Below are 17934 nucleotides of genomic sequence, written 5' to 3'. Positions count from 1 at the left end.
AAAGTGAAAAAGTAGTGTATGGTGTGTCCCCTGTAATCATATGCTTAATGCTAAGTAGCCATTTCTTTTCAACTACTTACAGGATCATACGGACAAAGGTGCAGCAGCCACCCAATCAGCAAGTCCCAGCCTCCAGTCACAGCATAGGTAAGAAAAACTTTTTTTTTATATTAAAAAAATAGCGTAATGGATTACAAATATTCTAAAGAACTTTTAATCATTCGTATGGACAGATAATTCTGCATAAAACACTTCAGCACACGTGCTAATGCACCTTCTTTGTCATTCTCCAAGGACTGAACATAGTAAATGAATTTTATAAATACTGCTAAAAGGTTTTGAATTTTACTGATTATTATGATAAATAGCTTTCACCATGAGACAGAAAATTGAAATCTAAACCAAAAAAAAACCACTAATGGGGGTCTATAGAATGTCAGATAATTAAAGTAATAAATCAAGAAAGGGATACTTATTCATAACATTTTCTGCATCATTAGTCAGTAAGTAGTTTTGAATGTGTTTTTTTTTCATCTATCAACCATCCCTTCCATAATTCTTTGTGCACTTGCAGCCTTGAGTGAAGAAGTAGCAAAACTTTCCTAAACTTTAATTCAGATGCAGACCAGCAATATTCAGCCAGGACTCATGCAAGGCTGCTGGAGGCGGTCTCTGGAAAGGGTGTCCTGACTGATGAGGCAGCTTCTGTGGTGAAAGCCGCTGTGGCAAAGATAAGATTGTGCTCCTTATGCAGGAGGGAGACAGACGGGTGTGTGTGTGTCTCGGTTCTTCTGTGTCTTCAGGCTTTTACCTGTGAAATGGGCAAAGAGCTCGCTGACTTTTTTTTGGCAAAGGTAGGCTGGTGCTGTGAGAGGCACAGCAGCTCACAAAGAGCTGTGTTAAATGCTGAGCTCATCACACAGATAATGCTGCAGTCCAGCATCCTGGGTCTGTCTTTCTTGAAAATGCCAAAATAATCTCTGAGGAGGGAAAGCAGCCATCAGATTGCTCTGGTAGCTTAGGGGCTGCCTCTCATTGAGAAAAACAAGAGCAGAGATGATCAGTCTTGCTTCTTGGGGCTTGGGGTTGGTAGAGGCAGCTGGGATTTAAGGTGTGTGCTCTGTGCGGGCCCTGCAGAGCACCCTGTGCTCCAGGGCAGTGTGGAGCCCTCAGGGATATAGGGATGTGCCACTGCAGGGCCAGCCTGTGAGCTGCCGTGTTCCCCCTCCGTCCCACTTCCAGAGTCTCTTCTCCCCATGCCGCTGTGTCCTCAGAGCCTTCCACCTGCCTGGGGATGTGAGCTGACGTGTGGCCAGGTGGCATTTGCTGCCACGAGAAGCCTTCCTGGGCAGCCAGCAGAGCCCTGGCCTGCAACCGTCATGCCATGGCGGCAGGCGGCTTTCTGCCAGGCTGGTGCCTGTTCTGTGCTGCCCACTCACTGCCTTGCCTTGCCTTGCAGCCTCCACAGGGTCCGTCACCCAGGTGTCCTCTGTGAGCACAGACTCCGCCGGCTCGTCCTACTCCATCAGCGGGATTCTGGGGATTGCCTCCCCCGGCACCGAGAGCAACAAGCGCAAGCGAGATGAAGGTAACGGCAGCGGTTTTCTCCGGGGGTGCCAGGACAGTGCATGCTGGTGGGCAGCCGGCCGTGGTGGAAGCAGCCTCCCGGCCAGGGGTAACGCGGTCTGTGGGGCTGCCAGAACCCAGCGGGGCTGCAGGGGCCCTGCGAGGCTGCCGGGGCTAAGGCGGGTGCGGGGGAGCTGCAGGTGCCCTTTGCCTGCCCTCTGTGGCCGCTGGCTGTGAGGAGTCCTGTCTGAATGCAGCAGGGCCTTTCCTGAGGTCGCAGCCCAGCTTGGGGACCTTCTGCATGACCCTGCGGTCCTTTGCTGTATATGAAGGCAGTGTTTCTGGGAACAGGGTCTTGATGTCGTAGAAAGCAGTTTCAGTGTGTCAGCTTTTGGTCACCTTCTCTTCCCGGATGAGGAACATCTCTCTGCCATCAGTGAAAAGGGGAAGAATCCTTGTATTGATTCTGTGGCCACCTGAAGTAAAAAAAATGCCAGGGAGGTGTCGCCATCCACAAAGGTGCAGAAAATTAACAGTAGAGCAGTCTGTGATGCTGCATTTGTCAGGGGCTTTTGTCAGCCCAGATGGCAGAGGAAACAAGTGATTGTGGCTTGAATTGAACATTGCCTGCAGTCCTCAAATCAGGGTTTATAGCTGTCCTTCACTAGTAAGAGCTGGGGTCAAGACATTTGGTATGTGCCTGGGAGCAGAGGGCACACCAGAGGCTTAGTGGCAATGCTGCGGTCACATGTGTGGGAAGGCACTCAGGTGAGATGTCACTGGCTCCTACCAGTGGGTGGGAGGCCCATGGTTGCTCTTTTCTAATGTGCTGCCACCCTGCCCTCCAGAACATCAGATTCCCATTTCTTGCCTTTGAGCCCCTGTGGTAATGTGCTCCACATGTCTGTGGGGAGGGGGTCCTCTTGGCCACGTGCAGGCAGAAGTCCCATCTGTGCCTCTGAGAAGAGGCAGAGATCTCTACCTTGAATAGAGGAGCGGCCACAGGGAGTAGTAAAAGACGAGAAAAGACGAGAAAAGAGGTTTGTTCACCAAAGATTGCTGAGCAGAGGAGAAAGCAATAATTTTCACTGTGGCCCGGAGCTCACTGCTTGGCTTTGGAGGAACGCGTTGGAAATGTGACCTACATCCCAACACCCAGGGGTGCCAAAGTGGGTCCAGGCACTACTCTGCAGTCAGCCCTGGCCATGAGGTCGGTGAGCGGGGATCACATGTGGGTCTTGTGCCTCCTTCTCCATCTCACCGTCCCCTGGGACCCCCAGTGCTTCATGTGGACAGAGGTAGAGGTGGGCAGATGCACAGAAACTGTGGTGCCATAAACCTAACTTCTAGAGAAAACGGGCTAAAAACAGGCAAGGAGCGTGGAGCCCCTGTTGCACAAGCAGAAGGTGGGTGTCTGCAGATGTCCTGTTGGATTATAGAGTAATGTTTAGTTTACTGAAACTGGAGAAAGACTGCTGAGAGCTTTGTGAGGTTGATTTCAGTCACACGAGAAGCAGGTGTGAGTATAAAACTATGAAAGTTCAGGTAGTTGCTGAATATGCCTGTTTTAGTTAAATCTGTGACTGCACTTTTTTTTTTTTTATTTTTTTTTACTTTCTTCCCAAATCAAAGCCATAAGTGCATAGATAAGTATATATATTAAAGCAGGTGAAGTAGAATTTTTTTGTTTTATGAGCCACAGCAGGAAAGTGGCAGTTTGTGTTGCAAGTTATGTGACTCTTTCATGGCATTGTCCTGAAGCACCAATTCTTGGATGTGTGTGATTACAGATGCACTGATTTAAGCAAGAAGGAAGAACTCACAATTGTAGATTAGAGATTTAAATGCTTCCTTGGAAAGATCAGAGGCATAGCTGAGAAATTCCCCAGCCTTTGCCAATTGACTATTAGAAGAGATCACATGATTTATAAAACAACCCCGTTATTTTGGCAGTATGAGTCATGATTTTTGAGCTTGTAAGTTGGACAGCAATGCTGTCTTTAGCAGACCATTTAAATTGCTTTTTAACAGCTCGCAGCTGCAGATTTGGAGAGGTGTGTGAAGGACAGACTTTGTACATAACCTGATATTTCAACATCTTTGTCCATTTGACGGGGATTCCAGGGAGACTCCATAACCCCTCCTCCTCCTGCTCAGCAAAAGTTATCCCTGCACAGCTAGATTTGAGGTGTTCACGAAGGAGTCCCAGGTCTCTGCGCTGCAGATGACAACAAGGTGGATCAAATGCTAGTCTGTAATGTGAATAAGAGAAGCATGTCATCTTTTAATTGCAGACTGTATCATGATGCAGATGCACAAGGGGGCAGAGTTAACTTTACCATTTACAGACTTCTGAGAGCTGGAGGGAGACTACCTCCATAGCAATCCTGTTACATCACCTCTTTAACATGTCACTTCTTTTCTTGGTAGCTGTTGCAAGATGCATGCCTGCTGCAATAACTTTGTATACTTCTTCACATATAAATAGAGCCACAGTGTGCAGCACTCGTCTGGTGATCCTGGCTTCCCTTGGCTGGGGAGTGAAGTGGGGTGCAGTCGCCCCTCAGTTCTTCCAGCTGCATTGAGTACTCGGTGTGATTCATTATCCAGTTTTGTTCTCCTCACTCTTGACATTTTTTTAGCGAATGTCACCAGTCTTTATCCCAGTGGGGAGCTTGCTGGGTAGCAACAGGGGCAAACCAAATCCGACAGTCTTTATTGGTTTATATAGCTGAAGGTGTCATTTTTTTCCCTGCTGTAATATGGACTTGGAGCAGATGTGCCTTCGTGGGGGATCGGTTGCTTTCACTTGTGGTTAAAGGACATACTACTGGAGACTGACACAAGAAGCAGGCTGTTCTGTAACTAGGCAGAGAGTTACCGTCAATCTCCTCAGCTTTGAGCAGCAGATGCTGCTGGGAAGCAGTCTTGCTATTTCGCTTTCAGATTCCCTCCTCTGACTTTTGTGGCTTCACATTCATCTGGCCCCGCAGCTTAGGAAAAAGCTGTAAAAGAGCAGGTGGGTGGCAGAAATGCACAGAATGATCTGATCGACCCACCTTCTAATGAGCAGGATTTGTTTTAGGGAAGCCAAGGATGGGCACAAAGGCAGGCAGTAAGACCCTGCATCACACTGAGCTGTATGCTGCATCAAGTGTTTACAGATGCCAGTAGTGAAGGAACTTATTATATTGTATTTCTCGAAGCTGGTCAGGTGGACAGTGATTGTCCTCTAACGGGACACTCCACGGAGTCTGTTTTTTTGAGAAATGCTGAGCAACCCCTTTCTGAAAATCAAAGCTCCAAGAAGCGTGATCTTTGGAACTGTGTCCCCAGGTAGATACAGAGTAGGCCAAGCCAGGGATGGTGTGTAGGATGTGGGACTTTACTGGGCTGTGAGTGCTCTGAAGGAGGATCCAAGGATCCAGGGAAAGGATGGAGGAGGAAGAGCAGGGCAAGAAGAGACCCAGCTGGGATGTTCCTTCCCTCTGGAGAGCCAAAACAACACCCAAGCTCCCGCTGGGAGCCAACGCAAGGTAAGGCACAGTTCACTCCTCCTTCTGCCTTTCTCTGCTGTCTCCTATAAGTAACCCTGGTTTCCATCCTGCTCACTGCAGAGCTGTGCAGGTACAGGAGAGAAAAAGCAGTTAAGCCCAACAGAGAGACTTTCCCAGCAGGTTCATGCTGAGAGGGATCATGAAGCAAATGCACATGCCAGACCAGACAGGGGATGTGGCTCTCACCTGTGATGTCCCTGTGATCTGATGCTTTCACTGCAGTGTCTCTCCTCCAAAGCCAAGGCAAAGCCCAACACTCCTGCTTCCATGAGAGCTGTGTGCTGTAAACAGCAGGCTGTGTGTGGTGCCCCTTTATAAGCAGGGTCACCTCAAGTGGAGTGTGTGGGATGGTGATTCTGGGTGCACAAGAACAAGATTTGTGGTGGCGCACCAGTGTGCCTCTGGCACAGACTTCTGCTTTCCAGTCCACAGGGGGCTTGAGCTGCTCAGTCTGAGCATGGTCCTGTCTGTACACAGGTCCTTGCCTGTGGCACTGTCAGCTGCTGTTTGTAGATCAGGTCCAGACAGCAAGGAGAGTTTCTGTCAGTGTGGCCTGGGGACCAGAAGCAGGCCCACCCTGCTAAGTATTGCCTTGTATTGCTTGGTACATCCTGCCATGTATTGTTGTGGCATGATTTTGTCCTGTGTGAATTGACAGCCTCTTGGCCAGTGTCTGCTAACACAGAGATTAGCACAGCTTGGGCCTTGCTCCTGCTGCTCAGCCTGGATGCAGCCATGATGTTACAGGGGGAGTTTTGTTACAGCGACACAGGCAGTGCTAGACCAGTCAGCCTGTTCTCTTTCCTTGTGCAGACGCAGCTGGTGAGAGCAAAAAGCTACGTGCAGCATTGAATGGCTTACTGCAAATTGTTAGCCTGGCCTGGCCCCTCTCTGGGAAATGCAGTCAGAAGAAGAGCAACAGAATCTAGCAAGAGTCCAGTGCAGGATGTATGTGTCTGTTACCCACCCACATCCTCTTGCTGCAGGAGAAATTTGGCAGATTTAAATACCTGCACACAACAGCTGCACAGACCATATTTTAAATTCACTGGTATGGAGTCTTCTCAGCAGTGGAGGCATTTGGGGAATTGAAACTAGCATAGCAGGAGACCTTCACTCATACGGGTTGTTTTGTTTCCATTCTCACCAACCATAACCCTATGTTGCTGTCAGCATCTGGTGTGGTGATGTAGATGTTTGTGCTTTGTTTTCTAAGCTGAACTCTTTGAAAAATGCCTTTCCTTTAAATGTAGACTCTGTGCTTAAAGACAGTTGGGTCACAGCCTTCTGTCTGGAAGGATAAGCCTTCCAAGAGGGGCAGAGATGGTAATGAGAATGAAAAGAAATGTGTGCACGTGCACACAGTCCAATGCCATGTGAAAACATCCAATGTTATGATCACCAGATTTTCACACAGGGATGCCCCAGGCTAGGCACAGTTGCAGGCATCCAAGAAGTACCAATTTGTGCAGGGTGCATTTTCTGTAGTGCCCATCCTGTAGTGGCTATAGGAGACACCTGCGTTTGGAAATGGCAGTTGAATTGCTTTGTACTGACAAATATGAACACGAGCTGTCTGTGACACGCCCAGGGAGAGCATTACTGGAGAAACACCAAGAAAAGCAAAGCAAACATGACTAAGGCTGAATGAGGCTTAATAATATGGACAGCATTTCTGTATTTGTGTCTTCTCTCCATGTCCGGGAGCTATCCTTTCCCAGCGGGACAGAAATAGTAAGCCACACACACAGAGTTAGAGACTTGAAGGGTGTGGGCATAAATGTCTCAGTGGCCGTATGGCAGAAGGTAAGCAGCCTTGAAAGGGGACCCAGTGTAGAGTACGTCCTGCCAGGGACTTCCCCTTGTGGCTAAAAGCCAGTGTGACTTCCAGGGTGTCTACTCTATGAGATTGCTGAGAAAGCTTGTTAAGTGTTTTTGGCTTACCTTCACTTCTTTCAATATTCAGTGCTAGATCCACGGCTGGTATTGAGCTCTACTGAGTTTGCTCAGGTACAAGGTCCATAGCTCTGTCCATGTCTGAGGTCTGCCCCAGTGACCAGCAGTGCATTCGTACACTGCCTGAATTGTGTCCAGTGGCATCCCACCGCTGTGTCTTCTTGTGAGGGAGACAAACTTATGCCTGTCCTGTTCTCTTGGCCCTATTTTTCTGCTGATGCCCTGTGTTCTTTTTGCTAGCACAGACATCCCATCTGATCACTGATGACTGTGTCACATAGATGCCCTAACTGGATAGTGTGAGCTGCCAAGCCAGCCTGTTTCACCTTGGGGGTGTGTAAAGCTCCAGGAATTCCTGTGGCAGCTGAACAAGCTGTGGCCTCCTATTGTAAAGGAATAAAACCTCTGTGAGTGTGATAGACAGGCGCACATGAGGATGTTCCTTTACACAGCGTTGTGCCTCCAAGAAAGTTTCTCTCTGAGCAAAGACAACAAAAGGGTGGAGCTGGCAGAAGAGGGAGGAGTGGCAGAGGGGTGAGGGTGCCTTGCTGGGAAGCAGATCTGGCATGGCATGGTGGCCTGCCTCTCGTTCCCCGATTGCTTGTCCCTTTTAGGGGGATGGATGGGAAGGCTGTCAGAGGAAGCTGGCTGCAGTAGAGATAACGCAGGTGGGTGCAGGGGTGCCTGGAAAGCTGTAAGGGGGGACACTTCGGGCCCCCCTTCGGGAGAAGGGCTGAGCTGAGGGTCAGTGGAGGAGGACATGTGGCATGGGAGCTGGTGCGCGCCAAGGAGCAGGGCTGTGTGGTGGCCAGGACCTGGGCTGTGGAGGCCGGGGCACACCAGGGCAAGGGTGGGGAGGTGTGGTCAGGATGGGGAGCCCCACCAGCCATGGGAGTTAATAAGGAGCATGTAGGCTCCCTCTCAGGCCATAGCTTCCCAAGTCCTGATAAACACAATGTATATCTCACTGTAGTTTCCCTGGCAACTGAGGATCTTTATTTCTCTCTCTTTGAGGGCTGAAATGTAGGATTCCTCTGGCCACGCGTGGGCCCCTCTTCCTGGCAGCCAATGTCAGGTACCGCTGGTCCTGGGACACCTCTGGTGAAATGCTCCAGCATGAATGCCCTTTCCTCTCTTGGGTTGGGTGTCAGGATGCTCTCCCACTCCTGACTTATCCCTAGGCGTTTCATGAACAGTCCTTGGCACTTTGGCCTGGCCGGTTTGAGCAGCCCTGTCAGGGAGTATTCACTGGACCGCCTGTCCCGCTGCTCCCAGGGACTGCCTGGTGCTGGGAGCAAGTGGTGAAGGAGCTTATGGACCTGCCTGCACTCACGTGCCAGGCTGTGGGCAGGAGAACCACACACATCGCAGCCAGTGGGAATGCTCAGTGTAGGAATTGACCACTGGCTGGGTCTTGTGTTGACAGAAATCGCTGTAACTCCTCTCATGCTGGAGCTTCACAGTATTGGTATTGTTCTCTTAGCTGTTCACTGGGGAGTTCTGCACTGCAAGTCATTTGCAAAGGACTGAAGCTTTTGAGGATCAAAACCCACAAGGGGAACAGTCAATTCCAGAAACACTGTGAGGGGAAAAAAAGGAGGAGGTTACAGAGAGAAAAAAATCATCTGCCAATATAAACTTGAACTTTTTGATAGGAAAGTGCTGAACTGAAAGGCCTGGCTGAAAGTCAGTTGCAGGGTGGGGAAGAGGGATGGGGAGGGACTGCCATGTGCTTGGTGAGTGGGACTCATAATAATATGTGTTAGCTGCATTTTACTGCCCCTGTGATATCTGTCTGGAACATGGATGTATGCACACACAGACCCATCAGTGGAGTTAGTAACATCCAAAAAGAAGTGGTAGAAAAGTACATAATATATCAGAAATCAAAATCTCTGAAGTCCAGGCAGTTGGTTGATACAGGTGAACTTTTTGAAGTCCATGAAAAGGTTAAAGAGAAAGAAACTCCCTCCCAGAGGTGTGATGGAATTTACTTAAATCATTTCTAGGACCATTTCAGCTATGCTTACTCACTTGAGTTGCGTTTACTCTTGGGGATAATTCTAGTGACTATAATGAGATGAAGTCTTTGAAGGGAATCAGGTTTTGCCAGGTCAGCAAGTACTGATTTAAATTTCTGCTGCTGATTCAGATTGTCCTTCTGCATTCAGGGATCCTTTCCCAGTGTTGCAAAGTGTGGTGAGCTGTTTGTCCTGTCAGGTTGTTGGCCCACTAAAGAAATTATTTTCCCTCACCATGCATACACTGAAACAGTCCTTTTAAATATAGTTTGTTCTTATTTTTACTAGTTACATTGCAGTGATGGCTTCATCTGTTCTGTATCCAATGCAATCTATAGCTTAGTCGAATTTATGTGGTTTGTTTTGTCTTTTTTTTCTTTTTAATGTCATTGAGAGTGTGTGAACTGAACTGCTGGAAGAAAATTGCTGCGATGGTCATACAGTCATGCCACTCTTCCTCCTAACTCTCTTGCCGCCAGAGGAGTGGTGCTGGTGCATGCTGGCCAGGAAGGATGAGTGCTCTCCCCAGTGCCAGCGGGTCTGCAGGAGGCCCCCATCTGCCATGAGCAGCTCTGCAGATGCAATGGAGCCTTCGCCTTGGCTTAGCCTGCTACTTGAGCTGGTGCGCAGCTGCTGTAGAGCTGCACAGGACACCTCGAGCATGTCTGAGGGTCCAGCCACAAAGACACCTTCTGCTGGTGTTAGGGTTGGTCCCTGGGCAGCCTCCTCCACAGCTGGAGGTGAAAACTGGTGGCTTGTGGTTCTGACGGCAGTCACTCTCCATTTGGTAAAAGAGCTCACCTCTTCATTTTCGTAGTCTTTGGGAGAAAGGGGAAATACAATACTTTTTTCCTGATTCCTCAAACATAATTTCCCACAAGACTGGGGCTTTGGCCAGGGCTTTTGTTTAGGTCTAGTCTTCACATTTATGTTTTGTGAACCTCTCACAGGGCATTTTGTATGTGCCGAAGTGGCAGCAACCTCTGGCCACTCTGGCCAGTGCTGATGGTGTTGGCCACGGATGGTGGTAGTTTGGCACCAGCAGAGATGGTGTCACCTGTAGTGGGTGTCTGGAGAAGGACTTTGACTCCCCTTTTGCTTGTGGCACTCTAAAGCCCTTGGGTGTTTCTGAAAACACCACCCTGGTCTGTGTGGTTATTGGTGCTATGCCAGTTGACCTGGACATTAACTAGCAAAGCTGAGCCAGCTGGAGATTCTTCATGGAATTCTGGGAAAAAAAAATAAAAAAAATTGAGCCAGTTCAGAATATCGGCTAAGGTTGCATTAAAATGTTTGGACTTCTGAAACAGAATCACAGAATCACAGAATCAGAGAATTGTAGGGGTTGGAAGGGACCTCTAGAGATCATCAGGTCCAACCCCCGGCCAAAGCAAGTTCCCTAGAGCAGGCTGCCCAGGTAGGTGTCCAGACAGGCCTTGAATATCTCCAGAGAAGGAGATTCCACAACCTCCCTGGGCAGCCTGCGCCAGTGCTCCGTCACCCTCACCGTGAAGAAGTTCTTTCGCAGGTTGGTGCAGAACTTCCTGTGCTCCATTTTGTGGCCATTACCTCTTGTCCTATCCCCACAGACCACTGAAAAGAGGTTGGCCAAATCCTTTTGTCTCCCACACTTAAGGTATTTGTAAACATTAATAAGATCCCCTTTCAGTCTTCTTTTCTCAAGGCTGAACGGACCCAGGTCTCTCAGCCTTTCCTCATAGGGCAGATGCTCCAGGCCCTGTATCATCTTTGTTGCCCTCCGCTGGACTCTCTCCAGGAGATCCCTGTCTTTTTTTGTGCCAGGGAGCCCAGAACTGGACACAGAAACAATTCTACAAGGCTAAATTCATGGAAATGTAACAAAAGCAATTTACAACCCTAATCTGTTATTTTGTGATGTTTGAACATGATGCATTCCATGACAGTTGCTGAGACAGGATGGTATTTCTGGGGACGAAGGGACCAACCTCTGCACAGCTCTGATGAGAACTGTGGGTTGATGTCCTCCTTCAATAGGACAAAATCTCTTTGGCTCTGTAAGACAGTGGGAGCAATGTCTGCTTTTGTAGCTTTCCACGCACTCCTGAGTGTCTCTGTGACTCCCTGAGCATTGGGCGTGGTCCCCATATGTCTTTCCAGGGTTTTGGGAGATGTGTTAGCTCTGCCCTGGCAGTCGGTGGTGCGTGGCCATAGGCGCTTTTACATGTTCATAGCTCAGTGTAGGAAACCTCTCTGCAAGTGCTGCTGCCTTTTCCCAAGGAGCAGGTTACTGGCTGTCTTTCATGCATGTCACGTGTTTGTCACCTCTGTCCTAATGTGGCCCCTAATTTCAGGGGGGTTCCTCCAGGGCTGGGGTGAACCCGTCAGGTTTGCCATGAGCTCCAGCAGGCTTGGGATTTTCCCCATGCTGTTAATGAAAGGCCCCGACTTTCACAACTCCTTGCAGCCCTGCTGTAGCTCCAGCTGTTCTCATCAGGAGCTGTCGAGTGTTAGATGCTTTTCAAGAAATAACCTCTTCATATAGGTTTAACTACAATCCGGTTTAGGGGTAGATGTCTTGTCAGATCGTCCTGATACCGTCAGTACTGGTGCTGGCTGGAATTCTTTTGCTGGAATGCATTTTCCAGAGGAAAAAAATTGTTTTGTGGAAAAGCAGGATTTGTCACTTTTAATGGATATTTATTATAAGTGTTGGCATAAAAAGAAACAGAAACGTTCGGAGCGAGATGAGTCACTCTGATTTTATCAAGAAAGTGGTAGCATCCCAAGAGGAAGGACTGTGGAGGGTGCAGCTACAGAGCGTATTTGCACCTGTGCACACACACGGAGGTTGTACATCTGCGCTCCTGATGCGTGCACGCCTGCCACTCCCCAGCTGATGCTGCTGCTCCTCATCCTCCTGCTCTTCCCATTTCTATTCATTTGTCTTTTGCTCCTCCTTCTCCTCACGTTTCTGTTTTTTTGCTGTGTGTGGATCCCGTTCCCTAGGACCCATCAGAGAATTTCTGTCCCGTTAAATAAGTGCTTCCACTCCATGTGCAGAGCGAGAGTGCTGGGGAGCTGCACAGTGCGTGCTTCGTGCTGAAAGACAGAGGTCTGGACTCTTGCAAACAGTGCTCTGAGGGATACAGAAGCTATCCCCACATGGAAGGTCCAATGCCAAAGTGTTAAATACATTATTCGGTACCTCCGTGGCAGGAAGAACTATTTGAGTATCGTGTATTTTTTGTGCCTGCCCCCGGAAATAATAATGGCTTTCTCGTCCTGCTTCAACTCTGTGTGAGAGAGCAACCACCTGTGTGGGTCCATGGCTCAGCCAAGCTCTCTGTGCGGTCTTCTGTTCTTGGGAAAGCATTAAACTGCTTTTTCCACGTGTAACAAAATACCCCTGGTATGTTAGCTGACTTCTCTATGGTTATTCAAAACGTAGCATTAGTACCTGGATTATCGTATGGGACTGAAACCTGCCTCTGCCAAAGCTGGGCCAAGGTTTGATTCGAGCTTACTGGGATTCTCAAGTCAGAATTACTTCTTGGCTGAAATTACAAACTCCTGAGATCTTGCATGATAGTGGAAACCCATTTTGTTTTTTTCTGTCAGTACTTTTGGGACTTAATATTTTAAGCTGCAATTGCTGTTGTTGCCAAGCAGGAAGATCTTGGTAAGCAGACAGCATTAAATCAGTGAGATGCAGAAAATGGGGGTATCCACAGAGTGGATTTCTTTTTCCAGTTCAGTTTTTGTCTGTCATGGCTTTTTTGTGTACTCTTTGCACCAAGCTTTATTCATTGGTAGAGGTGATTGCACACTGAATTGACTGAATACTGACAATTTTGGCCTCTCCTAGTATTTGTAGAATAGGCCCATTACTTACAAATCTATTCCATTATTCAAAAGATTCAACAAACATTGGAAAGAAACACAAGACGGGCTGTGGGATTATTCACACCAGACTTGGTGACTTCATTTTGCTCTTAGTGTGTTCTTAAATAATTGCGTGAGTGGCTGGTCATACTGAGTTTCCAGAATTTTGGGGCTCATACCCACAGGCTGTTTATATTGTCCGGGTGCACCTGAGTCAAGAAGAGCACCATTACAGATTGGCCATGGCTTTGTGCTCAGGATACAGAAAATCATAAAGAGAGCTGCAGTACTTTTTTCATGATTCTGTGTTCTTCACTGAGAGGGTGGTTGGGCGCTGGAACAGGATCCACAGGGTGGTGGCCAAGGCACTGAGCTCAAGAAGCATTTGGGCAGCGCTCTCAGACACAGGGCTGGTTTTGGGTGGTCCTGTGTGGAGCCTGGAGCTGGGCTTGATGATCCTCATGGGTCCCTAACAGGTTGGGATATTTTGTGATTCTGTGATTCTGCTTACAAAGGACAGTGCTTTACTCGCTGTGTGCCATGCTGGAGCTCAAAACCCTTGGGCAGGGCTTCTGGGTTCCTTGCTGTGGAGCTGCAGATGGAGATACAGGAGGACGCATCATGCGGTGTGTGCACAGTGGCTCCAGTGCAGCTGGGTGTGTGCACATGCCAACAGGCTCCAGTGCTCCAGCCTTGTGGGTGCCCTGTGACTCCCAGTGTGGGGGAGGCTGCATGCCCAGTGACTGCCTGGGGTTTCAGATATCCATCAGCTGAGACAGAGCCACAGCAATCATCAGGAGCTTTGAGCAGGCAGCAGGACATCCAGATGTGCTGCACAGATAGCCAAATCCCCCCCTCCCCCTTTTTTTTTTTTTTTGAGCAGATTTTGAGGATGGAAAAAGAAAACATAGTTGGGAACACCCAGAGATGTGGTGTTCCTACCTGCCCCAACAGCTTGCATAAGTGCCTGATATATATAGTATTCCAATGATGTTTTGCTAAACAAGAAAGTGATTTTCAAATTGCTTTGCTACTTCATATTCAGCTAGGCCTTTTTTTCTGTCTGTATTTCTGGGCGGTTGCCCCAGACAGCCTGAGGTTTGTTTTCTGTTTATGATAGCTCTCCTGTTGTGACAAGAGCAAGCACAGTGCTCTCTCACTGATGCACCCCACTGATAACTGTGGAGAAACTTTGCAAAAGCTTTTGCTTGGAATCAGTTTCAGAGCCATGGCCTTTTTTTTCTCTTTCTTCATTAGCCTCAGCTGGGAAGACTGATATGTAAATGCAGGTGCCTGCACAGCTCCTTCCTTGCTGTTGTTTTTTTATGTTCTTGATTCTGCAACAGCAGCCATCTACATGAAGATGACTATGATGCTGGAGATGGAAAGAACAGGCAAAATACTTGGAGTTCTGAAATACACCATTGTCTTTCTCCTGTCGGATGCCTGGGAAATTTGAGCATGGAATTTCCTCATGTTTTATGTCCTCTGAGAATCTGCTGAAAGATATTTGTAGTTAAAGAATACTTATTATATTCTTTACAATACAAAGAAGTTAGTTTATGGCACTAACAGGAGATGCATTTTTCTTTGTTGCTGCAGTACCACATCACAGGTTGAGGTTGGAAACCAAAGATCTGTAGCTGAGGTGCTTTCCCAACCCTGAGTTAAAGGGAAATCCAGTTAAAGCACAGATTCAGCTTGCAAGTGATCCAGCTGACTTGCAACATGGCAAAAGAGATGTCTACAGCAGAGGTCAGGGTATTGGAAATCCATCAGCGATGAACATCAGGGAAAAGCAATGGCTTTCATATCACACAGCCACTGCACATTCATAAAACAGCTTCCCCATAGCTGCAGACTGGGGTGCCGAAGTAGTGAAATGTCAGAATGTTGTGTCTGCTGATATCTGAATCTCTTTGTCACAGGCAGAGTGAGGACTTGTTTCTGTTGCCAGCTCAGAAACAGCCCTTTGTTCAGAAACTTCTGCAGCCCTGTCACCATGGTGTGCCTTTCAAACAGGTACAGGGCCCCAGAAAAGATGTCCCTTACAGGAATTAACTTCAGGGATGCTTCAGGATATCCTTAACGCTTCAGGAAAAAGTGCTTCTTTCAGATGCTTTGTACAACTCACATCAACTTTTAGTCAAAAAAAATGAAGCATCCAATCTAAAAAGTAACCTTACAGTGAGGAGAAATCTGGAAGAACAATTTTGGTTCAATGGCAATCATCTCACATGGCAGAGATTACTTTTGTCTTGCTAAAGCAGACACTGGGCTTTGTCTGAAGGTCTGGTGCACTGCCTTGCTGGAGCTGACGTGAAAGTATCGTTGCCTGCACATCACCCCTTCTTCTTATGGTCAGGATGTGTTTCCTCTTCACCTGGTACAGTGTATCAAGGGGGAGATAAGGCCCAGCTGTGGGGAGGGAGGTGTGAGGTGCTCGCAGACATAAGTGCCCACATTCAAGCTGTTGTGGTGGTTGAGCACACCAGGTGAAGATGTAAGAATGCTTTATGTCAACTAAAACCCCTTCAGCCCTGTCCCCCTCTTAATGCCGAGTATTTATGATTAGACTTTGTGGTCAAAGTACTCCTGCCGCTTTTGCTTTCCTAGGCATATAATGTTTGGTAACTGCTGTCTCTGGTCTGTTTATAAGGCAGCTCTTGGATTGTTCTTTGTTTGGAAGGTCTTACAACGAGCAGTTGTTGTAGTGCATGATGGGCTTCAGCTGTTGGTCAACCCTGAATAGGGTTCCTTTGAGTCAGACAGGTTTTGTGTTGGAGTTTTAAAAAAAATCAGATTCTTCAGACTTGGTAATGATTTCTTGCCCATATGATATAAAGGCTTAAGTGCATACTTGAACTCAGAAGTAGGCGGTTGGTGCAATGCCTTGCTGGAAACTGTTCAATGATACCCACTACTTTTCTGAGCCTGGTGCCCAGCAGTGGATGGATGGGTGCATTTCTGCTCCTTGTGCTCTGCCACCCATCAGCAGTTGTGTCCCCTGCACAGAGACAGTGGTTGCTAGCTCCTGTGGATGGAGAGAGCTCAGGAGGCTCCCTCCGTGTTGGCAGGGCTCTTCTGCATTTCCCCGCATCTATGTGTAATGGATTTTACACCTGAGTGGTTATTTTTGGAAGTACAATTCATACCTGTCCCAAATGGGACATTTTGTGTCTTGTTACAGTTCACAGGAGATAGATGGTGCTTCTGGTTTCATGCTGTGCTGCATCATCACATGATGCCCTTGTAAACATTACTGTCAGAAGTGACAATTTCATCTCGATCGTCCAAATAAGATTTCATGGTTGACAGTGCATGATTTTTTTTTTCCATAAGTCCATTAATAAGAAATAGTTTTTACTTTTCTAATTTCTGTGTTATCTAGTTGCTTCCCAGAGAACTGGCATCCTGGCAGCTCTCTCCCTACTCTCACCCAGGTTTCCTTCCAGGCTGGAAGATGCAGGAGCTGTCATTTCTTGAAGAGTGAGGTTTTGTGATGGAACGGTACAAAAGGCAGGAGCAGGTCTCCTCCTGCCAAGCCCCAGTCAGGAGGGACAAAGAACAGTCCCTATCCATCACAGCCTCAGCTGGCAAGGAGTAATGGCCAAGACCTGGATGTAAATGTGTCTAGGTCAAAAAACTTTTTTTTTTTTTTTTTTTTTTTTTTTTTTGTAATGGCTTAGATTTATGGCTTAGAGTTTTGAAATTGAGTAACTCTTCATTTTATTCATTCTCCTTCTCTTACAGTCCTATGGTCCTTGTTACAGTTTTGGTTACTTTTGTTACTTGTTTTGGTGCTTCACAGCTGGATCACCACAGTGCCTCAGTAGGTCTGTTTATTTTAAAGATGGAAGTCAGAGTATGGGGATGCAAGAAATCTGTTCATGGTGCCCCTAGAAGTTAGTGGCAGGCAAGTGAGGTCAGTGCAAACCTCTGGGATCTCTTGGCCTTGCTCCTGCTAGCCCAGTCATCCTTCCGGAGCTATGTCAGAACTGAGAGAAGTTTCCAAGCATTCACTTACAGGATGCCATGGATGAAAATGGAGCTGTCAAATCAGTGACTTGGCTCCAGTGTCACTTGGTGTCACTTCACCACTCTTTGTTGGAAAACTTGTTTGAAAGTGAGGTATCCGTGGCTGGTTGCCCTGGCCACTGCTCAGGGTGCAGCCCCCCACTGATAATTGCTGCTGGGGACTTGTACTCACAAAAATTCCTATCATTCTCCCCCCCTCCCTCCACGGTTTCACCCACCAAAGCAGAGGGCATGTTTTGGGATAAGCTATTTTGCTTTCAGAGGCAAACAGTTGAGAGCTTGAGAGACCCGCAGAGGTGTGGGCACCAAAATGGGCACAGGTTCTAACTCTGCAAGGCAAGTTCCTCAGACAGTGAATGAAATGCTGGTGACTGACCAAACTGATTTCACTCTGCTGAAACTTCCAGCACTACCCTCACTTCATGAGGAAGATGCAAATCTTCCTATGAAAGCTGTGAGCTTCAGTGTAGCCTTGCACCATCAGCTGTGGTACAATGCTTGTTGTGCACAAATTTGTCACCTTGGAGATGAAAAGAAGCCAGAATCATTAATCTGTGTTCTATCTTGTGGCTCCCTCAGCCAGGAGGCTTAACTCACCTCTGATATTTAAAAAAAAAAAAACAGTAATGGTGCTGCTTGAATTTGCTTCCTGACATCCATGCTGTGTTTGTAAGCTGGTCACATCTAACCAGTTACCACAAAATTGATTCTGGAGCCTTCTGTTTAGAAACCTACAAGGTACATCCCAGGCAATCATGCTATCTCCATCAAGCACTGAATGAACCAGTCAATAATCACCATTGCAGAGGGTGCAGAGGTCTTTCCTATTACCCTTGATATTTTTATAGGCTTCTCTACATAGGGGATAGCTACATGGATGGACAGATGGAATATAGATGTTCACCATGCATGTGTATACACATAGTGTATAT

At 47.6% G+C, this 17934-nt stretch overlaps 1 protein-coding gene across 6 annotated transcripts in view; it reads left to right on the top strand.

The window, feature by feature from the left end:
• PAX5 (paired box 5) overlaps positions 1-17934 on the top strand; it is a 143658-nt gene that overhangs the window by 16728 nt on the left and 108996 nt on the right. For 5 of the 6 annotated variants that reach the window (XM_035567624.1, XM_035567621.1, XM_035567618.1 and 2 more), the window contains 2 exons: positions 83-147; positions 1460-1588. In XM_035567624.1, the coding sequence (XP_035423517.1) occupies positions 83-147; positions 1460-1588 (194 nt within the window). The remainder of the gene's footprint in view (positions 1-82; positions 148-1459; positions 1589-17934) is intronic. The other variant, XM_035567623.1, reaches the window with a different exon arrangement.

This window comes from Cygnus atratus, chromosome Z (genome assembly GCF_013377495.2).
Source record: "Cygnus atratus isolate AKBS03 ecotype Queensland, Australia chromosome Z, CAtr_DNAZoo_HiC_assembly, whole genome shotgun sequence".
Classification (NCBI taxonomy): Eukaryota; Metazoa; Chordata; class Aves; order Anseriformes; family Anatidae; genus Cygnus; species Cygnus atratus.
This window is presented reverse-complemented; position numbering and strand designations above follow the sequence as displayed.